Source organism: Tiliqua scincoides, chromosome 10 (genome assembly GCF_035046505.1).
Source record: "Tiliqua scincoides isolate rTilSci1 chromosome 10, rTilSci1.hap2, whole genome shotgun sequence".
In the NCBI taxonomy this organism is placed as follows: domain Eukaryota; kingdom Metazoa; phylum Chordata; class Lepidosauria; order Squamata; family Scincidae; genus Tiliqua; species Tiliqua scincoides.
Window position 1 is genome coordinate 18,678,264 of NC_089830.1, and position 25,803 is coordinate 18,704,066.

Below are 25,803 nucleotides of genomic sequence, written 5' to 3' on the forward strand. Positions count from 1 at the left end.
TCCAATGAAAAACCAATTGATTCGATTTTTTATTTAATTTGGCTATACCATTTAGAAGAACCAGACTCAGATAGCATTCTGGATAGAAGACTGCCTGGTTTCACGTTATAATGTAATTGGAGCCAATAGCGTATGGTTAAAAGCCATGCTCTTGATACTAAGAGCGATTGTCCGGTCTCCAAACATAATGCAGAGTATGGTACAGATTTAGGTAAACCCAGGATAGCCCTCAAAAATTTAGCTTGGATACTCTCAAGGGTGTGATTTATAGAGCTAATCCAGATAGGGCATGCGTACAGGAGCTGTGCCGATACCTTGGCATTAAATACCTTGAGAGCAGCTGGTATATAGTGATTGCTCTGACTAAAAAAGAATCGATTGGTGCTCTGCAAAGTGACACAGGCCAAGTTGGTAACCAATTTTTGTTGAGTACCCCAGCAAAGATTGTAGTGGAAGTGAATTCCAAGGTATTTAAAGCTTTTGACCTGTTCCAGTTTCTCCCCTCCAATAGACCAAGTACCTGGTCTCCATGATTTTGAAAAAACCATAACTTTGGTTTTCTGAGAATTCAGTTCAAGTTTGTTACATTTCAGATAGTCAGAAGTTCTATTTAAAAGTCGCTTAAGTCCAATAGGTGTACAGGATACTAGCACTGCATCATCTGCATAAAGCAATGCTGGAATATGCATTGAACCTAGTTTGGAAAAATATCCATCTATCTGAAGCAAAAAGGGGGTAAAATCGTGTAGAAAAAGATTTAAAAGAGTGGGTGCTAAAATGCACCCCTGTTTCACTCCCCTTTCAACCTGAGTTTTGAGGGTCAATTTCCCCGAAGATGTAAATTTAATTTGGCAGGTGGTGCCTGTATAAAGTTTCTGAATAAGAGTTAGAAGTCTAGGGTCTATATTGAGCTTAACTAGTTTGTCCCATAGCAGCGATCTATTAATGGAGTCAAAGGCTCCGTTAATTAATTATTTAATTATTATTTAATAATTAATCAATTTAATTATTAATTAAATAATTAATTATATAATTAATAAAATACAATTGTGTTTCATGTAGTTTGGAATTATTAATAATTAATTATATAATTATTATAATTAATAAAAGCAATTATGTTTCATGTAGTTTGGAATTACTATTATTGCAAATGACATGAAGCACAGTTGTTCACTAATGTTAATGAAAACCAGCAGTAGTAATAATCATTATTATTAGGTAATTGGGTCTCACCATCTTTCTCATCCTAGCCTGTATCATTGTGGAGAAGACTGAGGGGGTGTTATTTGTGTGTACTCAAGGGGATGATTAATTATTATGAGATACTTATAATAATTAATACCATGAAATAATACCTCATGAGGTTTTATTATTTATTTATATCCCCCCTTAACGTGCTGGAATCCCTAGCATGTATTCACTGCTGAAACAGAGACGCCTGCGTTGGCTTGGTCATGTCGTGAGAATGGATGATGGCCGGATCCCAAAGGATCTCCTCTATGGAGAACTCGTGCAAGGAAAGCGCCCTACAGGTAGACCACAGCTGCGATACAAGGACATCTGCAAGAGGGATCTGAAGGCCTTAGGGATGGACCTCAACAAGTGGGAAACCCTGGCCTCTGAGCGGCCCGCTTGGAGGCAGGCTGTGCAGCATGGCCTTTCCCAGTTTGAAGAGACACTTTGCCAACAGTCTGAGGCTAAGAGGCAAAGAAGGAAGGCCCATAGCCAGGGAGACAGACCAGGGACAGACTGCACTTGCTCCTGGTGTGGAAGGGATTGTCACTCCCGGATTGGCCTTTTCAGCCACACTAGACGCTGTGCCAGAACCACCTTTCAGAGCGCGATACCATAGTCTTTCGAGACTGAAGGTTGCCAATACATATCCCCCCTTTCTGTCCCAGTAAAGGGCACCCAATTACCTCATAACAATTATGAGGTATGCATAATAATAATAATAATAATAATAATAATAATAATAATAATAAGGTATCAATTATGAGGTAATTTATTATTTATTAATTATGAGGTATTAATTTATTAATTATGAGGTATTATTATTAGGTATTAATTATTATGAGGTGATTATGATGAGGTAATTGGGTCTCTCCCTATATTTCGTCCTAGCCTGTATCATTGTGGGGAAGACAGAGGGGTTTGTGTGCTCAAGGGGTTTATTTAGTACCATTATCAATAATTAATACTGAGTATTAGGCAATTAATTATTGTGAGGTATTATCATGAGGTATTATTAATAATTATTAATAATTATAATAATATAATTATTAATTATTATAATTATTATAATTAATAATTATAATAATAATATAAGGTATTATTAATAATTATCAATAATATAATTAATAATTATAATTAACAATTATTGAAGTATTAATTATTATGAGGTAATTATGGGGTGTTATGAGGTATTAATGAGGTAATTATTATGAGGTGTTAATTATTTATTATAAGGTATAAAGTATTATTGAGGTATTTATGGTGAGGTAATTATGAGGTATTAATGAGGTAAGTATTATGAGGTGTTAATTATTAAGTATTAATTACGATGAGGTGATTATTAGGTAATTATTGAGAGGCATTAATTATGAGGCCATCGTGCTGAGGTCAGGGCTGTCACTGGGGAAGCTCGAGGGGCTCCTGGTGTCTGCTGATCACTTGTTTCCTTCCCCACCCCGCTCTCCCCTGTGCGGGGCGTGGCTGGAAGGGGCACAAGCAGCACGCCTGCCCGTGCCGACCATGTCCCTGCGGCCGCACAGGCAGGACCACTCAGAAGGCCCTCCTCTGATTGGCCCTCGCAGCTGCCACTCAGAGGGCGGTGGCCGCCCCGGCCAGTCGTGGACGCAGAAACGGACGCAAGCCCCGCCCCCTCGGCTTCCCGCTCTTTTTGTGGCGTGGCCGTGACGTCACCCGAGTGCCACCGCCCAGCAGAGGCTCTCCGCGGCCCCTCCCCAGTTCTCGCCGTGGTGCACGCTGGGACTTGTTCCAGCTTCCCGGCGTGCCCCGCGCCTCGCTGAATGGGGGCAGTCACAAGATGGCGGCGAACGCGAACTCTGCCGGCGGCGGCGGCGGGAGCCTCCCGCTCTTTGACTGCCCGAGCTGGTGAGGGCGGGGCGAGGAAGGGCCCCGTCGCGTGCAGGGCCCCGTGTGCAGGGCGGGAGGGAGTGTCTCCGCAGCAGCCCCTGCGGGGGGAGCCGCCAAGGTGCAGCCCCTCCGCCCCTCGGTCTCAGGCGCTTCCCTGCAACGCCCGAAGTGACGTTGGGGAAAAGTCAAGGGTGCCTCTGAGCATGGGCAGAGAGTTGCGCCTCCCCGACCTGTGTGAAGGGCGCCTCTGAGGATGGGCAGAGTGCATGCTACTTACCTCGGAGTCACAGGGAAAGAGGGTGCTGTGCCTGTATAAACCCCTGAAAAAGAAGTGAAGGGTGCCTCTGAGCATAGGCAGAGAGCTGCACCTCCCACCGACCTGTGTGAAGAGTGCCTCTGAGCATAGGCAGAGAGCTGCGCCTTCCACCTACCTGTGTGAAGGGCACCTCTGAGCGTGGGCAGAGTGCACATTGCTTATGTCAGAGTGACAGGAAAAAGGGTGCTGTGCCTGTATAAACCCTTGAAAAAGAAGTGAAGGGTGCCTCTGAGCATGGGCAGAGAGCTGTGCCTCCCACTGACCTGTGTGAAGAGCACCTCTGAGCGTGGGCAGAGAACGGCTCCTGCTGCCAGCCTGTGCAGAGGGCTCCTCTGAGCTTGGGCAGAGTGCACTCTGCTTACCTCAGAGTGATAGGAAAAGAGGGTGCTGTGTCTGTATCAAACCCTGAAAAGGGTGCCTCTGAGCATGGGCAGAGAGCAGCTCCTCATGCCAGCCTGTGTGGAGGATTCCTCTGAGCTTGGTCAGAGTGCATGCTGCTTACCTCAGGGTGACAGGAAAAGAGGATGCTGTGACTGTGTCAACCCTTGAAAAAGAGAAGAAGTGAAGGGTGCCTCTGAGCATGGGCAGAGAGTGACTTCTCATGCCAACCTGTGTGCAGGATTCCTCTGAGCTTGGGCAGAGTGCGTGCTGCTTACCTCAGAGTGACAGGAAAATAGGATGCTGTGACTGTATAAACACGTGAAAAACGGGAAAAAGTGAAGGGTGCCTCTGAGCGTGGTCAGAGAGCAGTGCCTCCCCCACCTGTGTGAAGGGCTTCTCTGAGCATAGGCAGAGTGCATCTTGCTTACCTCTAAGTGACAGGAAAAGACGGTGCTGTGCCTGTATAATGACAACCCATATGAAGTTAAAGGATGGCTCTGGAGCGTGGCTGGGCGCTAAACTGCTTACAGAAGAGTGTGCAGGAATAGGAGAAAGTGCCTCTGAGCCATGGAGCAAATTGCAAGGGAGGTGGTGGAGTCTCAGGAGATCTTCAAGAAGAGGCTCAACAGACACCTGCTGGAGATGCTCTAGGACAGTGTGGTTGGTCTGTGGAACTTCTTGCCGCAGGATGTGGTGACAGCATCTGGCCTGGATGCCTTTAAAAGGGAATTGGACAAATTTCTGGAGGAAAAATCCATTACAGGTTACAAGCCATGATGTGTATTTGCAACCTTCTGATTCTAGAAATAGGCTATGTCAGAATGCCAGATGCAAAGGAGGGCACCAGGATGAGGTCTCTTGTTATCTGGTGTGCTCCCTGGGGCATTTGGTGGGCCACTGAGATATAGGGAGCTGGACTAGATGGGCCTATGGCCTGATCCAGCGGGGCTGTTCTTAGTGTTTCTTTACCAGTGGTACTTGACATGGTGTCTGGTTGTACTTGTGGGACACCTGGACACCTGCTGCCTGGCAGTGAGACCAGAAACAGGACAGAATGAACAGCGGCAGCAGGCTTCAAAGCATGCCTTTCCACATTTGAAAAAGACTTCCCGTCCACCCTGAGCCTCTGACTGGTGTTTGTTGCATTGCAGCTGGCCTCCCAACTCCAAAGTAACTAACAACGATTTCATTGCCAGTTACTTTCAGTAGTACTTCGAATAGGTGGACCATGTGAAGTGGTACAGCGAAGGACAAACGTTGAGAAACACTGTACTAAACTATGCAATGAAATGGTGCCACTGGGCATGGGCAGAATTCATGTCGCTTGGTGAAAAGGAGATACCTCTGAACCTGGGCAGCATATGTGTCTTATCAGCAAATAACTCTAAGGGTCTGCAGGGAAGTGTTTTGAGGTAGTCTAAAGTTCACACTGAGCACCTGAGGTTGTGTTTCTCCTTCTCCCTGTCCCTCTGCTATTACCCAGAACTCCACTGAGTGTGTTACTTTGGAGGAGAGGCAGTCTTCAGTGAGCAAGAATCACTTTTCATGTTTGTGTGGCCCAGTTTGGGTAGCAGATTAAGTCATGCCTGGGAGCAGTTGAACTAAATATGATCAGCAATTGTGCTTGGAGCTGTGATTTCTGTTTTGTACGGCCCAAGGGCATGCACTACTGCTGTACAACTACATACCTCTGTTTTATACTGATCACCAAAGTGTAATCAGATTTTATTCAGAGTGCTGCTTGTGTGCCTGCTGTATCTACAATGGCTACAACTTTACTTGATGTTTAGATCATACAGATTTGTACAGCGTTCTGAAATTTTAAAAGTTCTTATTTGGGGATATGACATGGAAATGCCTCTTCAGAGGGTGGGTGTGGCATTCCCACCCCTAGCCAATGGAAACTAGTCTCTGATTTTGCTTGTTCAATATACCGTTTACATCCATGGGATCTTCATGGATCACAGAATGCAGTTTCTGTTTTCCTATGCCAAATCGTAAAGGTTGTAGAGTATATGTGTCTCTTTTTTAACATATTGAGTTTCAGGGTGGTGAATGCTGACTTAAAGAAGTAGTTCTGGAACTTTTATCATATTGAGCCTTGTGGCTCCAGATGAAACTTGCCCTTGAGTAGTGGCTACAGATTATTTGCAAATCCATACGTGGGTGATCCATACACTTTCCTCAATTGACTGAAACTATTCTAAGAACAAAAGAGGAGCCCCGCTGCATCAGGTCAAAGGCACATCTAGTTCAACATCTTGTTTCCTCCAGTGACCCACCGTTTGTCTCTGGATAACCCACAAATGTATAGTGAATGACTGCTCCTCTCCCGCTATTGCTCCCCCCCCCCCTGCATTCTGAAGGCCTTGAGGGATAGAGACCTTGCTATTTGGCAAAGTAACAGATGGGAGGCAACAACTGGCTTTCTGAACAGATGCAGTTTGCCTCCTGATACATATGTATGAAAAGTGGCTTTAAGGAGGAGTTCATCCTCCCCTAACACTGCCTGGGATATCAGTGGGTCCTGCCTATTTCCCTTGGCGAATACTGGACTTGTAAGGACAGAAAGGATCTGTCATGCATTTAAACATGAATTAGTGCTCCTGCCCTCAGCAAAAGGGTTTTGGTGACAGTCTGCAAAGGTTAACTTTCCCATACCAACATTGTGCTTCAGATTGTGAAACCAAGAATTCCTTCTCTTTGCTATCTCATGAGATTCTAACACATGCATGTTCTTTTGCAGCGGTGGGGTTCCAGACTGACAAGCATAGATTTACCCTCTGACCATATCTAGTTGAAAGCTATCAGCTGTAGACTCTTGTGTTGGGATGTGGTGTAGCTGAAAGAGAACTGGCAGTGAGGGGAAAGCAAAATGAGAAGAAGTGCTTTGAATAAAAGTGCTCAGCTCCCAAGTGTTATAGACCAGGGAAGAACATGGTACGATTTTTCCCACATTGTAAGATTTTTCTCCTCTGCTATACAGAGGGGGGAAAAACCCTCTCAAAGTTGATTCTTTTACCCATTTGGCTCTGTTAATAATAAGTTCCCTTTTAAAGCCACCTAAGCCAGCAGTCATCACCACATCTTTTGTCATGAACCCTGTAAACAAATGAATGCATTGTGTTGAGGAAACACATCCATGGCAAATGTCTGGTCTTGCTGGCAGTCTTCATTTCACTTAAACCAAAGAGAATTAATCCTAAGGATTCTGAAACTTTGCATCAGAATTCTAAATTTCAGGCACAAAGCTCAGATTCCCCCAGCTCGGTAACTTCAAAGTATTGTAGCCAGTTCAGCTAATAAAGTCCATCACAATGAAAATTATGTGCATCAGCTTAAAATCCCTGTCAGTTGTGAGAAGTGTTGGTAGTGACTATGGATCCATTTCAAACTGTAGGGACTCCAAAGGTTACTTTTAACCATTCCTAAACAAAACATGTTTCTGTTTTTGTTTCCTAGGGCGGGAAAGCCTCCCCCTGGATTGCACCTGGATGTAGTCAAAGGAGACAAACTTATAGAGGTATGAAAACAGACCCATATTTGAATATGGATCAGGGATATCTAGATATCTAGCATCTAGTACTGGGTATCTCTGAGTCTGCAATCATAGGCAGAAGACCCAGCAAATAACCTCTAGAGTGTGTTCTTTTTACCTTTGTGTCCCATGTTGTCCGAGCACCTCTGGCAAGCAACCTGAGTAGCTTTACATGTGCTTGAATGCAGTCTGCATATCCAAGTATCTGGAGCACCTTATAAGCAGATGCCAGCACTGTGCCCTGGATGCTAGATGTGAGCATCTCCCCCTTTCTCCCAGCATCACCTTTCAGTATGTGCAGGTGTGGATCCAGAAGAACATTCCTGGGTGGATGCCTTATCCTTTCCTGGATCAATGGTTTTGTTTAGGCTGCCCTTACAGTAAGAAAGCAGCAGGGCTATAGTTCTGCAGTAGAGGGCATGCACGTGCAAAAGGTTCCAGGTTCAATGATGAAGTAGTGGCTTCCCTTCTATAAGGCAGTTTCCAATGTAATCAAAATGGAAGCATTATAAACTTCACATTTTACAGATGAATGAGATGTTGAAGGGCTACCAGCCCTTTATCCAGTGAACAACATCAGAGTGTCACCCTTTATTTAGAGAAAAGTGATGGTGTTTCACATATCATGCCACTTACCAACTCTGTCATTGTCTGCCTGTTTGAGTTGTAAGCAGTTCCCAGAGACAGCAAACCTCTTTAGCATTTCTGAGCAGAAAATAGCACAGCTGTCAGTGGCGCATGACACGTGGTGTTGAATTCCTGCAGGTTTGTTAAGCACTTGATACTAACCTAGCCATCTCTGCCCTAGTTCTCATTTAGAGCTCAGGGGTATGACTGGTGATGGGCTGGGTCGAAGAAGTGCAACATTAAAAATAAGCCATGAGCTGATTTAGCTTAGTGTGTGGAGGAACACACTGGGTTATAACTCAGAGGCACAAGATGAGTTTTCACCAAGTTCATGCTTTCCAGGCCAGTGAAGCATTACTGATTCTCCATTCCTGTTTCTCCTTATTGTTTGCAATTTTGTCAGTAGTGCTGAATTTGAAAGTAATACTAAATCTACAGCCATTGAATACCTTCCACCTGTTTTGGATACTTGCTTAGCTAAATTTCTTTGGTAGATACTGTTTCCACTCAAGTGGGAGCAAGCATATGGGCCCTGGAAAGATACTTTTTAAAGTTCTAGATACCTAAAATTCATGTTTTTCCCTGTGGGGCATTTCGAATCAGGCCAGGTGAAATCTGCATTTGCTTGTGCATGTGTCATTTTTGTCTTGTCTTGGTTTTTTTTTCCCCAGCTGTAATGGCAGGAAAGCACATAGTTTATAAGTCAGAGAATGTGATGCTACACATCTCCCTTTCTTGGAAGGGATTTATAAGCCAAGCATCCCTGAAAGCTAATTTAGCACCCTGTATTCCTAGATTGCATTCTGTGATCAGTTTACACAGTATGTGATCAATTGATGAATAATGCCTAGAGAATTGTGCTGGACAAGGAGAGGAGATCCTGGCAGGTTTGCCCTTAGCATTACTGCTAGCGTGTCTTGCTCAATTATGACATGCAAAAGTTCTGTAACAGTGTACCATGTATTTGTAAAGTTGTCCTGCCTTACCTTGTTGCAATCGTAGCAGCAGGCATGATCTCTGTATGAGGGGTTTCTTTTTAAGGTGATGTATGAGGGGTTTCTTTTTAAGGTGATGCTTGTGACAGCATAAACACACAGCATTTTAAAAGCAAAGGGGGTGTGCCACTTAGAACATTTGTGTTTGCTAGTTGCAGATGTGTGCAAACTACCTGTTAATCAGAGAATAGCCCTTGTGTTACATTCTGGACTTGAGTTTCATAAATCACAATTCATCAACTTTGTTCCATTACACAAAGTATAGAGAGGTGAGTGAGTGGTGTGAGAGGGCTTGAACCAACAGCTTTCTTGATCAGCAGTGGAAAATCAACCAGTTATGTTCCTGTATCTCTTATTTAACATTCTCTCTATCTTGCAGTAGCCTGCAGATCTGGTTATTTAAAATAGACAAAGGTACTGTTTTCTCCTTTTACATAGCTAGCTGGCTGGAGGAGGGCTGACAGGGAAAATCTCTTTGTTGGTTACCAGATTCTAGACTCGTTTGGCAGAGGAAATTTTTATTTATGGAAATATAATTTTACAATGCTATAAAATATGAATGTTGTAGGTTGTGTCCAAAGACAGTGAAGCACTATTGAAATTAATAGTACTGATGAAGCAGTATTGAAAGCACTATAGTGCTAACAAAGCACTATTGAAATTAGTGGGGCTTAAATTGATCGTGGGTATCTCATCTCATTGATTTCAATGGAGCATCATAAGAACGCACTTTTTTTAGCTTGCAACCTAGATCTTCTTTTACTTTTGATGTTGGTTGTTAAATGAAAAGCCTACTTTGTTCCAAATGTTCCAACGGATACAATTGCAGCTGTGTCAGCTGCAGCCAGCCGGCCATTTTCAAAGCTAGAAAACACTCTACATCTCAGAGTGAGAATTCAGTTTGTCAGTGAATTTTAATGTTCATTTGTGAGAAGCTGCAAGGGGTTTGAGAGAAGAGAGGGTAAATCCAAAAATATGAAACCAAGGATAAAGAAGCCAAATTACATTAACCTAGAAAATATAGGTCAATGCACGTGACACTCAACAGAGAGGAACTGAATGGGCTGGTGAAACCAGAAGAGCAGTGGTCCTGAAGATGGGTGGTTGGTGGCAGATGGTTTAATGCAGACAAATGTCCAATGTGCTGATCCAAGATAAACCAAATGAGAAGTCAAGGATGTATGGAGTGTTGTCAGTCGCCATTCTTATTGCTCTCATCTGGGGATGTTAAATCAGGCCAGAGCACCATAGTGTTAGAAACAAGATACAGAAATGAATGGTGTGTCACATCAGTATTTTCACCTGAAATTCATTGTTACAAGTTGGGTGGGGGGGGTCTTTACTTTGTTTTCCTATCTTGTTTGACTGGAGGAGGCGCACAAGATTTCTGCACGTAGGAAATTAACATGTCAGTAATAAGTCTAGGCCTTCTTTCTAGTGCATAGGACAGTGATTTTCAAACTTTCATCTCATGGCACACTGACAAGGTACTAAAATTGTCCAGGCGCACCATTAGTTTTTTGACAATTGACAACCACACTGCCAGTGTGGGACACACATGCCCCAATGGTCCTACTAGTAAATGACCCTTCCCCAAACTCCCTGTGGACCATTCACAGCACATCAATGTGCCATGGCACGCTGGTTGAAAATTCCTGGATGTGTGTGTAGTTCTGCTCTTTATCTACAGATAGTGCAACCCTTACTAAAATTCAGCATTTTAGAGAGAATTGGGCCTTTGTCTAATCAGTATTTGGAATCTTCCAGCTGCCTGTCTTTGTGGGTGTGGTGCAGTCTCCTCTCGCTTGCTAATGTGCTCCACTTTGGTATAATGTAACCGAACCATACCATGCTTTGGTGTGTCTGCTTTTATACTTGGGTCTGCGTATTTAAGAAAATGGCAAAAAACCCAAGTTGTAGTTATGCTGCTTTCTGTTTGATATACCTTATCACAGAAACTGATCATTGATGAGAAGAAATACTATCTCTTTGGGAGAAACCCTGACCTGTGCGACTTCACCATTGACCACCAGTCATGCTCCCGGGTCCATGCTGCCTTGGTCTACCACAAACACCTGAAGAGGGTTTTCCTTATAGATCTCAACAGCAGTAAGTTGATGATTAACTGACCAGTATGCTCAGAGGTGGGTGGGAGAAAGCAGCACAAGGGGAGCTCAGCATGACTTTATTTTCCAGATGTTTCTTTGTGTTCCATTTACATAAAGAAGGTTGAAACAAATTTTCCCATTTCCAAAAATGTCACACCAGTTGGGTTTCGCTCTATCCTTAAAACCTCCAGTGACAACTGATGTTGGGGGTGGAGGAAGAAATGGTGGTACTTGCAGCTGCACCCCACTGCAATCAGCAGTCCCAAATGTCCTCTGTCTTCCCCATGATGTGGCTTGCTGCGGCATCTTGGAGCTCCTAAGCATGTGGAAGGGGAGACTGCAGGGAATTATTGGGGGTACGTTGCCCTGTTTCATAGGGATAAACTCAGGTTTGTTATTGGTCATTTATCTATTGCATTTTGAACATAGTGGCAAGGAGTGGGTTCTTCTCTGCAATTTCTTCAGTACTTTGGAACAACCTCCCTGATGAAGTCTGTAACCAAACTGTTGTGGTCTTTTGGGTATGCAAAACCCAGCTCTTCTAATGGGAAGGGACCTTGCCTTGCCAGGGACTGGTGTGTTTTCTTTAGTGCTGGAGACCAATCAGATCCATTTCATATTTTCAAAGAAAATCATCATTTGTTTGTTTCTGCAACATGAAACCCATTTTGTGCCTAGCAGGGTCTAATTAAATCTGCCTGGCATCACCTGCACTCCATCCTAAAACTATGACAAACTGCAGACTTCAGAATCATGTTCATTCTTTTATTCTCTTCCCACCTGACAGCGCTTTCTGCTGTTTTGCTGAACATCCAGTTTGTAAAGGTGTTCTAGAGATCTCAACCGTTTGCTCAGACATTTTTATTGGCACCAACTCACACCTCCCTTCCAAGGCAACAGGGGGTGCTGTGGCCTTGTGGAGTTGCCACCATTGATTGTATTACGTTGACTGTTGTTACCTACTTTCTGTTGGAAGGTTCCTTAAGCCTTGGAGAGCCAGGGCACAAATGTTTTCAGTTACCATCACCCTATAGAACAATAGTAACTGAATGTGGGAGGAGAAGCCCAGTGAAATTATAGAAGTGGATTTCTTTAAGGGTTCTTTAAGAGATTTTATAGAGATAAATCTTTAAGAGATTTATGAAGCCTGTTGAAGCTAACTGACTGTTCTGTGTGTTTCATTCCAAAATTCTCAGCGCATGGCACCTTTCTGGGTCACATTCGCTTGGAGCCTCACAAGCCGCAGCAGATTCCCATTGACTCCACAGTTTCATTTGGTGCCTCTACACGGGCCTACACCCTGAGAGAAAAACCTCAGACGTTGCCATCTGCAGTCAAAGGAGATGAGAAAATGACCAGCGAAGATGACGAGCTCAAGGGATTGCTGGGCCTGCCAGAGGAGGAGACGGAATTGGACGTGAGTATAGCATGGCCCACCCATTTCGCGCATTTAGTTGACCGGGGGAGGCTCCCAGCCTGAACTGGACCACAGCATCAGCAATTATGGCCTTGACAGTGTGTTCAGCACATTTACTCTCATTGAGCTGAAGAAAGCAGACCTGGCTGAATGGCTGAACTCTTCAGGCCCTTCTGAGCCAAGATGTGGTCCTCTTGGTCCTTCAGCTAAACTAGGAAACTGCTCACTTATGCTACCAACTGAGTTCTTATTGGTTTCCTCTCTACACTGCAGGCACCTCTGTTTAGGGTTTGCCCCCCGACCCATTCCCAAATGCTCTTGGGGATGAGAACAGGATGTACCAGTTGAAATCAAAAGCACTAAGCTATGTTGACCATCTCTTCATTGGATCCTTAGAACCTGACAGAGTTCAACACAGCCCACAACAAGAGGATCTCCACGCTAACCATAGAAGAAGGGAACTTGGATATCCAGAGACCAAAACGGAAGCGAAAGAATTCAAGAGTAACATTCAGTGATGATGATGAGATCATCAACCCGGGTAAGTACTTTAGATTCATCAATGATTCTCCCCCCCCCCCCCCCCCGTATCAGATACAAGTAATATGCTGGGTTTAGAACCAGCCAGCAAAGCTCAAAAATATGTCTGTGCTGCTCTTTGGTGCTTTCTACAGCACCTCCCTTCTGTGCTTCTAGTAGGGAGTGGCAGTGCCCCCAGGGTTCCTCACACTGTGGCTGCAGAGTCTGGAAAGAAATTGTATGAGCAGCTACTTTAATTACAATAGTTGTATCCCATCCTATCTCCAGGCTGCCCAGGGCAACCAACACCAACAGAGTTTTAAAATGGCCATGTATCTTTTAAAATAGTAGAGGCAAGCAAGTACAGTAGAAGAACATTAGATATAAAAAGGGGGCAAACAAAAGTGGAAGAACCAGTCAGGCTGTAGGCACACCAGAATGAAATAGTTTTTACTTGGTGTTTCAACACCAGCTTGGGGTGTGGGATTGGTTTGCCCAAGGCAAGGAGTTCCATTCCCTAGGTGCCACAGCAGAGACGGCTACTCTTCCTCGCACTCACCAACTGCACCTTGGATAGCAACAGAATACAAAGTGGGAGGGGGATCCAGCCACTTGAGCGACAGAGAGAATCATGTAGGAGGAGACAGTCCCAAAGTCAAGGGAGGAGAAAAATTCAGGGAGAGTTGTATGATTGGCAGTGTCATGTAGAGGAATGTTGACTGAAAGACTTCTTGATTTTGCCAAAGGAGGTTTGTGGAATGGGTGAAAAGGGATTATTGAAGGCTGAGAACGGTGTTGGAACATAAGAAATGCAGCAAATGTGGACTACAGTAACTGAGTAGTAACTGAATAGTTTAAGGGAGACTGAAGGAACCGTGAGAAGGAAACTGAAAGGGAGAAACAAGTTCTCGGGTTATTTTAAGCATTTAGGATGTTGTTGTCATCGCTTTTCAACAGGAGTAGTTCACAAAGCGGTTTACATAGTGAAATAATTCCATAAAACAGTGTTTCTCAAACTGTGGGTCAGGACCCAATAGGTGGGTCACGAGCTGATTTCAGGTGGGTTCCAATTCATGTCAGTATTTTATTTTTAATATATTAGACTTGCTGCTACCATGGCATGTGACTGCATTGGGGAAAAGTTACAGATCTGTATTTTTAACAGGCTACTCTGTATATACTTTCAACAATGATAGTAAATGGGACTTACTCCTTGGTAAGTGTGGTTAGGATTGCAACCTAAGATTGTTAGAACTCTTCCTGCTTGATATCAGTTCCGGTCATGACATCACTTTCTGTGATGTCCTGACGGATTCTCTTTCGGAAAAGTGGGTCCCAGTGCTAAAAGTCTGAGAACCACTGCCATAAAAGGTTCCTTGTCCCCAAATGGCTCGCAATCTAAAAAAAATATAGAAGAGCACCAACAACAGCCACTGGAAAAAATGCCATCTTGCGGTGAAGAGGGACAATTGCTCTCCCCCTGCTAGAGAGAATACCACTTGAAAATCTAATTGAAATCAGTCTAATTGAAGTCTAATTGAAATTAGAAAAAGAGGACAGGAAGAGATAGAAAATGTTGTGGGCAGAGAGTAGGGCAAAAGGGGGAAGTGAAGGTGGAGAACAGATGGAGTGTGAGTTAATCTTGAAGGCTACAAGATCTTTGTAGAATTCATTTTCTTGAATGAGAAGTGTTAAAAATAGAAGAGGGTGAGAATAGCAGGAGCCTTCTCCCTCCACTCCCTGAAAGACTGCTAGAGGGCATCTATATAGGTCTGACTGCATGTTCCTGATTCCATGTGTATCTGTGTACAGCAGTTTTTGCTGAAGAACAAGGTCATGGGTAATAAACCATCAGAGAAGGCTTTCATTAAATCCCTTTCGTTGCTGAGTCCTTCAACACCTGTGTCAAAGTAACCATCTGATCTGATTTATATACAGAGGATGTGGACCCTTCCGTTGGACGTTTCAGAAACATGGTACAGACCGCAGTGGTCCCCGTGAAGGTATGTTACAGTTTCAGGAAACTCTTTAAAGCCTGTTTAAATTCATGTCTTTAAAATCTGGGTCATTGGGACAGGAACACTTGAGATCCAGGCATTTGGTTTCTTATACAGTGAGCCCTCCTTAACTGCAGGCTTAACATCCATGGATGCCGAGTCCTTGCTTCAGAGGGCCTTCTGGACATGACCAGAAGTCATTTCCGGTTCACACCAACAACTCCTGGTCATGTCTGGGAGGTACTTCGAGGCACGGAGAGTTCTGGGCACAACTGGAAGTCGCCAGCACGAGCTGGAAGTGAGTCCAGGTCACGTCCAGGAGGCCTTCTGGGGAGACTGAGTGGCCTTCCAGGCAAGCTTTTGCAGCACTGTTGCCCTGGGCGTGCCACGGTTTTCAGTATCCTCAGGAGGTTGTAGAACAGGTGTTGAGGGCCCACTGCACTGACAGGACCGGTAGACCTTTGTTTATAAATTTTGAGTTGCAGACCTGGTTTCTAACCACATTTTATTCAGAAGTGCAGCTGTGCTTCCATGCTTATTTACAAGCAAGGGCAGAAAGGTTTGCAGTTCAAATAGAATTTTCAGCAAAGACCGTGGGTGAGAGATGCTTTTGATGCAACAAAAAGAAGGTATTGGCAAGATGCCTTGCAGATAAATTGGTGTTTAGCATATTCTTAAGAGAAGAAAAAACACAAAGATTGTCACAGTTTCAGATGACATCCTTGCATTGCTCTGTTGATTATGTTGATTATGAGAGGAATGTGAAGTAGCAGAACCACTTAAGGAAGCAGTCATATACTTAGAGTGGAAAACAAAAGTAACACCAAACAGAAAGGAAAGTTTTTTTTGGCATGTCTGTAAATGAGTGATTCATTTAACAAACCACAGTTTAATTAGGCCAGTTGACTTGACCACCTATAACCCAGGAAACAGCTGTACTGCCAAATGAAAAAGATGGTATTAAAATCCTCTGTTGCTACTGTAGGATCCAGTTGCATTGCATTCATTCCTTTGCCACTACAAAGCCATTATGTTCTGGTTGATAGGAAAAAGGGGCTGCCAGGGACACCGGTAAGGCTGTTGGCATCATGGGAGCCTTGTGTAGTGTTTACAGATCAGCATCCCACGCTCCCAAGGGACTAGAAGAAACACGGCAAGTGCTCCTTACAAAAGTGACAGCAGAACTGACAGGGGCAGCTTAATGTCAGAATACAATCTTACCTGGTAAAAGTAGAAGTAATCCAGTGATGACGCAGAAGAAGAATCGGGCTTCAGAAACGTCCCTTTTCACACCATGCTGGTCTGAGAAACAAGCTCTCTGCCAGGGGCTTTTTAAATGGCTTTCTCACTGCTGAGAGGCACAGTTCCCCTTGCAGAGCTTGCAGCAACAGCTTTGTTTAAAAAAGATTTTTCAGTTTGCCTGCTACTATGGGGAGGGGGTGTCTTTGCAAATAAAAAGAATTGGAGGCCTCATTGAAGCAGCAGAATAAAGTGTAGAATGGAGTGCATTATTTCAGACAGGATGTATGGGATCACAGGTCTTGTACATCAGCTTATTTTTTTAATTCTCTGACACACTTGGCTAAGTGCAGGACTAGAATCTTTCTCTCAATGTGCTAGTTTTAGCTTTGTGGGAAGTTCTAAGTACACACACACACACAAATAGAGCATTTTCTATCCCTCGCTGTTAGTCTGAAGCAGTACAGCATACCTGATTCAACTAACTGATTCTGTTGCATGTAAAGATTTTAATCCTCTGGTATTGAGATGAAGCCAGTTTCTGTGTATGTGTGCTAATTGCAGGGGAGGGGGGAAGAGGTTGCATTTGGTATTTGGTACGTTACCAAATACTGGGTGATTTGGTATTAAACGCATGTGGTGTCCTTTTGCCTGCAGAAAAAACGAATGGACAGCTCAGGGCCCCTCAGCCCGGATGAGTCTGTGACACGGCGCATGCAGAACTTTCCTTATAGTGGAGGATTATATGGCGGCCTGCCTCCTACTCACAACGAGACGGGTGGCCAGGCCCATAGTATGCACGGCACAGCACTCATCGGAGGCCTGCCAATGCCCTACCCTAACCTTGCCCCTGATGTGGACTTGACTCCAGTTGCGCCTTCAACAGTCACCATGAACCCAGCTCCAAACCCTGCTGTCTTTAATCCCGAAGTTGTGAATGAACCCAAGAAAAAGAAATACGCAAAAGAAGCTTGGCCAGGCAAGAAACCCACCCCTTCTCTCTTGATCTGAGGAGCAGAGCCTGACCTGTCCTGGGAGACGGGGCTGGAGCAACGAACCAGAGGAGGAACTCTGCGAGTATCGCAACATTGACTTGGTTCCTAACTGCGTGTCAGAGCCAGATTACAGGGCTAAACACACCTTTGAGATCGACCTTCCAAACAATTCTACCAATGTCTTAAAAAATAAACACAAAAAAAGAACAAGAAAAAAAGAAAAGGAACAGACAGATATATCTCCCACTCCCCATGGAACCACACTGCCTAGCAGCCTTTTCCTTCTCGCTTTCTCAGCCGTTAGAGTTCCATGGTTATTTTACTCTGGGTTTTTAAGGAGCAACTGTCAGGTAACACAAGGTCAAAATCCCATTTCCTGATCTTACAGCTGTAGAAAATGGTGTGTTCAGTACAAGATAATTCTGGTTGGGCCCAATGTCATGGCCTGCTGCCCACCCCCCAGAACCCCCTAGCCCTGCTAGGGGCTGTTTAGTGTCCTTCCCTGTTTCACCTGCTCTCTTTGAATCCGAGGACAAGAGTGATAAGAGCAGGCAGCCTCCACTTGCCTTGCTCTTCTAGACAGTAGCACAGGTTAGACCCAGAGGGAGAAGGCAGGTGAAGGGGCAGTGGGGACAACTGTGAAGGGGAGGTAGGCCCACTAGAATCAGGGAGAACCCCAATTGCCCAGGACACCCCCCCCAAAAAAAACAACCCTGCAACCAGCACTGTTTCAAGTGCGGTTGATCTTGAACAAATACCCTTAGGATGTGTAGGTATAGTCAGATCTCAAGCATCAGATGCTTAGACTTGTACTGAATATTTTCATGTAAGTCCAACACAGTAGCTGCTGTTTGCAGGATGGTGAAATGTTTTTATTCTAGGTAAAACCCTCTTGTGTCTGTGCAGTAAAACAAGCGTTCCAACCTCGAAAGGTTGGAAGCAGAATGAAATGATTAGGAAATTTAGAATGGATCAGATGAATTTCTGTTCAATGTCCTAGGCTGAAAGCACTCAAAATAATCAGGAAAGGAATCTCACTTTGAAGATTTTGTTTCCAGGCTAATTAATGGGAGTTCTTGAGGTAAGCTGACAGTGTCCCTTGGAAACCAAATTGCCAAGTCACAGGCTTTGGCTTTTCTGGGGATGTGGAGAGGAATGACTAGCAGTGGTCTTATAGAGTTCTCCATGCAGTTTGGCTTGTCTGAACACAAGCAGAAATGATACCGCTTGCTGCACTCTCCGTCTTCTGGTCTAATCCCAAAATGAAAGTCCTATTTAGAAGCGAGTCCATTTCAGAAACGTATTGCCTGTGCAGTTCTGTCAAATAGGGATGTTGCCCAAGTTAAAGGGATTTCCTGATCTCAGCCCATGCCACAACCTGGCCCACTGACTTCCCTCTTCAGTTGAACAAAAGTAATTTTGATGTGGGCGGTTGCTCCAGTTCCAAACATTTGGAACCTACAAACTTCACAACTGGTCCAGACATGTATATTGTACACACTGAGATAAGCATGAAATCAGAGCTGCGTGGCCTTTTGGTTCAGAAATTGTAATAATCGAGCATCGTGCAGACAGCTTGTCACTATGTGTGACTGGTTCTGTGCACTCGAGGCAGTGAGAATCTCCAGTGACTGTACAACTCTGTAGATGGGCAGGCACAACTTGTGCTCAAGCTGAGCTCTTAGCCCTGTTGATTTTAATGGAAGAGTTTGAGAACATTCTTAACTTCTCTCCAGTCAAAATGAAAGGGATTTAAAAAGCATTTAATCCAGATTGTGTTGAGGTTTCAGAATCATTTCAGCTACCTAAAAGTTAGGTTTCTCACCTCAAAGCAATGGGCTGGGCAGAGACTAGGTCTGTTGGTATTGGGGGGTGTTTCATTGTTAACTCCTGCTTTCCAGAATCTAAACACCATAATCTCTCATGTTGAGTAGCTGGAATATGGGAAAGCTACTTATTTATGCACAATCTGCTTTTGTCTGTCTCATCCTAGGGTGTACATAAGACCCCTTTGTGACAACAGCTCTGTTTCTTATTTGTATGGACATATAACATCACTTTTTAGATTGTGATAGCTTAATGGATTACGAGCTTTTGTGTTCCGTACAGCAGATGCTTCATTTTCAGCCTCGCATCATCTGGATTTTTTTTTTTTTAGTATAACATTTCCCAGACTGTATAGAGCAGTCTTCCAGCTCTGAAGGCAGCTCTTCAGAATATTGACCAGGTTAAAGCAGTTCAGCTCTTCCTTGCTGGGTTTTAAAAGAAGATTTTTAAATGACAGTCAAGGGTGCATACCCCTTGGGATTTTACAGTTTGCTAGTCTCGGCCCCTCACCTCTCTGGGATAGTTTGCTTTTTTTCATTTTCGGATATTTGGAGCCAGTCCCAGCAGAACTCAGGCATGGGGAGGAGAGAAGGAAGAGGTGGGGCTCTGTACAGAAGTTTGTACATTTGTGTAATAGTCCTTTTCACACTCTGTTTAGCTTTTTACCTGTAACCTTTACTACACTGTAAATTAAATTACCGTTTTGCCAAAGGGAGAGTTTACTGTGTGTCTCCAAACCTAAAATGTGGTCCAGCCAAGTGATTTTGTACAGTCATCCTGCTTTCTCATTAATAAGGCTTACAATATTGAAAAATTATGAATACCTACTCAAGGAATAAGTAACACCTTAACAAATATTAAAGACACCAATCATATTCAAAATTGACCAGTATCCTGGGAAATTGAGGTGGTCTTCATCTAGTGTCCTGATGACAGCTACCTAAGCTTCAAATGACAGTGCTGGAGCAGATGTTCCATAATCACAGGGCCACTGCAGTTCTCTCGTCATCACTGCTAAGGCTAAGCAGGTGGGGGCAGCCAGCAAAGAGCCGCCTCTGATAAAGTGAGTGGCATATTTTGTACTCAAGGAGGCACTTCGTATATTCTTGGCCTGTGCCATTAAGGGTGCAATCCTAACCCATTTTCCCACACTGACATAAGGGCAATGCTACTTCAAGGTAAGGAAACAAACGCTATACCTTGAGGAGGCCTCCATAACTGCCCCCCAACTGCAAGATGCAGCACATGCTCCACTGGCACAGGTATGCCAGTGCTGGAAAGTTGGCCAGGATTGCTCTCTAAGGCTCACAATTGTACCTAGAAGCTTATATCAACACAAGCAAAATGTGTTCCTGATGGCCCTTTGTAAGTAACCTGGCTGACAATCGTGGGCCTTGCATACCAGACAAGTTGAATGGTGACCTGAGTGTGGTGTTCATGGGCCTGGGGGGTTGGGGCTGGCAGTCACTTCAGATTGGCAAGAGGCACTTGCTGCTGTTTGTCTGGACCCTGATCTTTAGATTCAGAAGGAAACAGAATGAAAGGAAGGGGGGGAGGAGCGAGCAGCAAGCTAGAGTGATCTAACACTCTAGCCCAGTACTCCGTGTTTCTTCTGAATCTGAAGAGCAGGATCTTGGACCAGCAGTGGAGGCGTCAGCAGGCAAAGGGGGCAATATTTGGCTCAGTGCTTAGGGCAGCATGTGGTCTTGGGCCAACCATCTGGGCAGTGCTGTTTCAGGCTTCCCTTCAGGCCAATCAGCTCTTACTGGTGGTTTCCTCGTTGGTCTTGAACAGCTGTGTGAACCAATGTAGGGGGACTGACCCAATCCTATCCAACTTTCCAGCACCAATGCAGCCATGCCAATGGGGTGTGCACTACATGCTGTGTGGGGTAGACAGTCATGGAGGCCTCCTCAAGGTATGGATATGTTTGTTCCCTTACCTCAGGGGCTGCATTGACACTGGCAAATTGGGCCCTTGGTTGATGTGATGTTTCATATTGTGTTGGCAACCTTCAGTCTCGAAAGACTATGGTATCGCGCTCTGAAAGGTGGTTCTGGAACAGCGTCTAGTGTGGCTGAAAAGGCCAATTTGGGAGTGACAATCCGTTCCACACTGGGAGCAAGTGCAGTCTCCCTGGTCTGTCTCCCTGGCAATGGGCCTTCCTTCTTTGCCTCTTAGCCTCAGACTGTTGGCCAAGTGTCTCTTCAAACTGGGAAAGGCCATGCTGCACAGCCTGCCTCCAAGCGGGCCGCTCAGAGGTTTCATAAATACACTTTTAAACCCCTATCTGTATTTAGCATCATATACAAGTAAAGCACGCTTTCCCAAATACCCCCTAATGCTGTTGGTTTATATCTGTGCTTTTCAACCTGTGTGGCTGATACTATCTAGCAGTATTTGATACTATGGCAGGTACTACTTGATCCCGCTGCCTCGGTGACCACATGGCGCTGTCCTACCTGTCACAATCCTGCTGAAAGTGGAGATGGCTTGAAGTGGTGATGCACCAGTAGGCAGGATGTGGCTGGGCAGCCGCCTGGCCCTTCAAAAGAGGAGGAGTTCGGGGAAAGGAGTGCACAAATTCCCAACTGTGGAGCTAGCCACTCCTCTGTAGAGTGGCTGCCTTCCCCCCTCCCCCATGGCAATGATGGTACTTGAAAAAGGGCACTTGCCGAGAACAAAACTTGAGTCCTTACCCATATTGAGGGACATGTACCTGGAATGAGTTGTCTGATTATGGTTGTGCACATGCCTTTCCAAAAAGAGATGAACCATACATTTGCCGTTTGCAGATTGCTCCTATAACTCTGGCGTGATGCCAAAGTTGCCTTCTGTCTCCACCTGGCATGCCCTTCTATCTTTAAGTGTATCTTAAATCCAGGCCTTTGAATCCCTGTGCCTGCAGTGGGAAAACAAACACTGTATTTACTGTATCTCTTGCGTGTGGTGGTGTCTGCCACAGAGTGGAGAAAGTGGAAGGGAGCTGTTGGGCTGGGTTCCTTCTTCCCACGTGCTTGAGACAAAATTTTGTACCACAGATCTCCCCAACAAATTCCCACCGAAACCGAAAGAGCTACGAGTTCTATTTTGTTCACGCCGAGGTGAACTGTTTGGCCTCATGGACGGGCCAGTCCCGATTCCACATGGAGATTCTTTTTTTGAAGCCCCTTTGAAACGAGCAGAGGTTCCGTTTGAACACCACATAGGCAGCACCCTGTGAGGCGTAATCAGTTCTTAGTCCGTTTCCCTTAAAACTCTAGCTTAACCCGGGAAGTTTGGAGGTTGCCTTTACACCGCGTTGTCCACAAAACCGCGAGGAGTCCAGAAGGTTCCTAGCCACAGCTGAGTCATCTCCAAAGAGTAGTCAGTGCTTGTAAGCAACTACATCCCAGAAGCCTCCCCTTCCTCATCTGATCCATGCCTTGGCATTCACAGATCTGCTTCTCAAAAATCTGGTTTGCAAACAGCACATCATCAGATTCCCGTACTGTGTTTGCATATGAATAAAAGGAAAAAGAAACCTTTCAAAAATAGTCTTTTAGATGATGCATGAGCGTGCCTTCTGAGTCACAATGGCAAAAAAAAAAAAGCAGTTCCCTGACTCTGTGTGTGCGTGTGTGCAAGAGATCTCTTTCTAATGTGGACGTGCAAGGAGTCACCGACAAAACAATGTAATGTTTCTTATGTTATTCATAAGAATTTGTTGCTGAATTTGTTAGAATCGCTTCTTTCCAGCAACAGCCATTTCCCCCACCTCCCATCAACTTACTGATTAATTGAGCAAACCCTACAGCCTTAAAGTTTTGTTTTTTTTTCAAGTTGAGGAAGGTGGTTTGGGCGTTTTGGTTTTGAAGCTGGGATTCAGCTTCCTTAGTTGCCGGTGCTGTAGACAGAAGCAAAGACCACTCCCCACTCTGTAAGTGACCACCATCTGCTTGGGGCTGTGCCGCTCCATGCATGCACCAGCACTCTGGGGCTTTCTGAGACTCCATGCGCCAGTGGAGCTCCCCATTGCTCCATTTAGGAGTGTAAAGGGCTCCAGAGACCGAAAAGTTTGAGAATCGCTGGACTAAGCAAATGCTAATTCAATATACTTTCTTGCGCCCCATTAGTCAGGAAGCAGACTTAAAAATAACACTGCACACGTTTTATCAACTGTAGATTGTGAGCATTATCTCTGAGGAGGCAACACCCTTTTCCTCACAAGATGGACTGCCTCTTCTTAGAAATGCCTCATCTCATAAGAACATAAGAACAGCCCCACTGGATTAGGCCATAGGCCCATCTAGTCCAGCTTCCTGGATCTCACAGCGGCCCACCAAATGCCCCAGGGAGCACACCAGATAACAAGAAGACCTGCAAGGCCTCCTGGGAATTGTAGTTTAAGAACATAAGAACAGCCCCACTGGATCAGGCCAGAGGCCCATCTAGTCCAGCTTCCTGGATCTCACAGCGGCCCACCAAATGCCCCAGGGAGCACACCAGATAACAAGAGACCTCATCCTGGTGCCCTCCCTTGCATCTGGCATTCTGACATAACCCATTTCTAAAATCAGGAGGTTGCGCATACACATCATGGCTTGTACCTCCACCATTTCTCTACTCCATTTCTCACCCTTGTACCTACTACATCTCGCTACACCATTTCTCTTCTAAGGAATGCCTCTTGCTACGCAACTCGAATGCATCCTCTAAAAGCAGTCTCCTTCTTGCTTCCAAACTACTTTTACCAATATGCACTTGTAATCAGCAGATTAATGGTTTCATCAACTAAAAACTCATGGCTAAGATTGTTTCTGGGACAGCACGAGGCAGTTGCCTTGGGGACCCCAAGTCTACATTTGCCTGCCACCTGGTGCCATCCCTTGAGTAGAGCAACTGGGGCAACCACCCTGAGCCCCCTGTTTTCATGATCAATTATTCAGCAGTTGCCAAACCCTGGCCCATGGGCCGGATCTGGTACCTGGAAAAAGCCTTTCCCATCTGACTCAGTGCCTACCTTCCATGCTGCTGCCTCTTTCTAGCTGTCAGAAATTCACGCTGGGTAGCCACTTTTGCTACCCGTCACCCCAGCATGCCCTGCACCCTGATTTCAGGGCAGAAACTGCTACCCAGGGCAACTTTCGGACTTTCTGGCTGTGGATGGCAGTTTTTACACCTACTCCAGTCTGGTGAGGAAGGGAAGGCGTGTTCAGTAGTTTTCATGCATTAAAAATTGGACACTTGTATTTAATAAAGTGCCCCAGGTAAAACCCAAGTGCAGTCTGGTGTCTTCGTTGGGGGCGTGAGGGTAAATAGAATATCAGATGCAGGGGAGTGGAAGTGAGATGCAAGTATCTTGTGGTCTTGCATACACCCTGGGGCATCTGGTGGGCCTTGTGAGATACAGGAAGCTGAACTGGATGTGCATGGGTTGAATTGTCCTGGGCCTTCACCGTTCTAGGGATGTTTCTGCCAACTTTGCTCATTCCTCCTCCCACTCTTTAGATTAAAAAAGAAAGGCATGGCTGCCCTGCTACAATTCCCTCTTCCTTTTTGAATCCAAGGAGGGCAGCAGAGGTTGGCAGCTGTACATCATATGTGGGTTGCTCAGTGCTCACCTCATGAGGAATCAATGTCATTTCCTGTTTCTTCTACTGCAGTCTGAAAGCAGGCTGAGCTGAACATAAGAGCACTCTGCTGGGAACAGACCAATGTCTCTTGGAAGTCCAGAAGCAGGTCATGATGATCTTTTTCCTGCACCCACCTGCCCTACCCACCCACCAATTTGCTACTCAGCTTGATTGCTTCTGTATATGAAAGTTCCATGTGGCTATCACAGCAAAGAGCCATTGATAGTCCTGACTTCTCTGGGTTTTCCTGCGCTCATTCATTTTACAGTTTGGTGATTGTCATCAGTTTGTGGTTGTGAGTTTCCGTAGATTAATTGTATGTCCTGTGAAGAGATAGATCCCTTTGGGCCCAATCCTACCCAACTTTCCAGAGCTGCTGATGGTTGGTTGGCAACCTTCAGTCTCGAAAGACTATGGTATAAGCCTACAGCACCTGGTATTCCCAAGCAGTCTCCCATCCAAGTACTAACCAGGCCTGACCCTGCTTAGCTTCGGAGATCAAACAAGATCAGGCATGTGCAGGGTAACAGTTGCTGTCTCCAGAGCCGGTGCAGCCCCTAGGCAAGGAAACAAATGTTGCCTTACCCTGAGGAGGCCTCTGTAACTACCTGCCCACTACAGGCTGCAGTGCACACCCCGCTGACATGGCTACACCAGGGCTGGAAAGTTGGATAGGATTGGGCCCTTTGTCCTGAATCTATAGCCAGTCAGTTTTGTTGAGTATTACACCCTGATCAACACCACTGCTCGTTGTCTAAGGCACTTCTTGTAAAAGTGGAGGTGCGGGAATTATCATTGATCGATTCAAGAAGAGATACACTCTGTGGGTGTTTGAGTGCAATAATTCAGCCCTGCTTGACCCTGATAGTACCAGGTTGCACAGGAACTTTGCTGAACTCTCTCTTTGTCACTGATTGCTGCAGGTTTGTTCGTTTTTGGTTTTTAAATCTGATTTTTTAAAAATGTTGCGTTATTGTGCTGTGTAGAGTTTTAATGTTTGTGGTTTGTATTGTGATTTTATATCACAAGCTTCTTTGAATGCCCTTTGAGGAGATAAAGGAGGTTAGAAATTTACTAAATAAATAAATCTCCTATCAAACTTGGAGAATCTACAGAGAAATGGCTACTTG

General features: G+C 44.9%; 1 protein-coding gene and 1 non-coding gene across 2 annotated transcripts; both read left to right on the forward strand.

Moving 5' to 3' along the window:
• Window positions 1–3,039: 3,039 nt before the first annotated feature.
• PPP1R8 (protein phosphatase 1 regulatory subunit 8) lies at window positions 3,040–19,861 on the forward strand. Its single transcript, XM_066638450.1, has 7 exons — window positions 3,040–3,117; window positions 7,259–7,319; window positions 10,912–11,065; window positions 12,261–12,481; window positions 12,878–13,022; window positions 14,939–15,003; window positions 16,894–19,861. Exons 1-7 carry the CDS (start codon window positions 3,050–3,052, stop codon window positions 17,245–17,247), a joined length of 1,068 nt encoding a protein of 355 aa, XP_066494547.1. The 5' UTR covers window positions 3,040–3,049; the 3' UTR covers window positions 17,248–19,861.
• On the forward strand, window positions 8,107–8,274 carry LOC136661863 (small Cajal body-specific RNA 1). The gene has a single exon (XR_010794962.1). It is a non-coding gene; the product is annotated as a small Cajal body-specific RNA 1 (non-coding RNA).
• Window positions 19,862–25,803: the final 5,942 nt, after the last annotated feature.

Bases quoted from the DNA above. Each gene is read 5' to 3' on its own strand.
- PPP1R8 (XM_066638450.1), top strand. From the start codon at position 3,050: ATGGCGGCGAACGCGAACTCTGCCGGCGGCGGCGGCGGGAGCCTCCCG. The intron at 3,118-7,258 runs GTGAGGGCGGGG...TTTGTTTCCTAG, and splicing joins CTCTTTGACTGCCCGAGCTG to GGCGGGAAAGCCTCCCCCTG. The intron at 7,320-10,911 runs GTATGAAAACAG...ACCTTATCACAG, and splicing joins AAGGAGACAAACTTATAGAG to AAACTGATCATTGATGAGAA.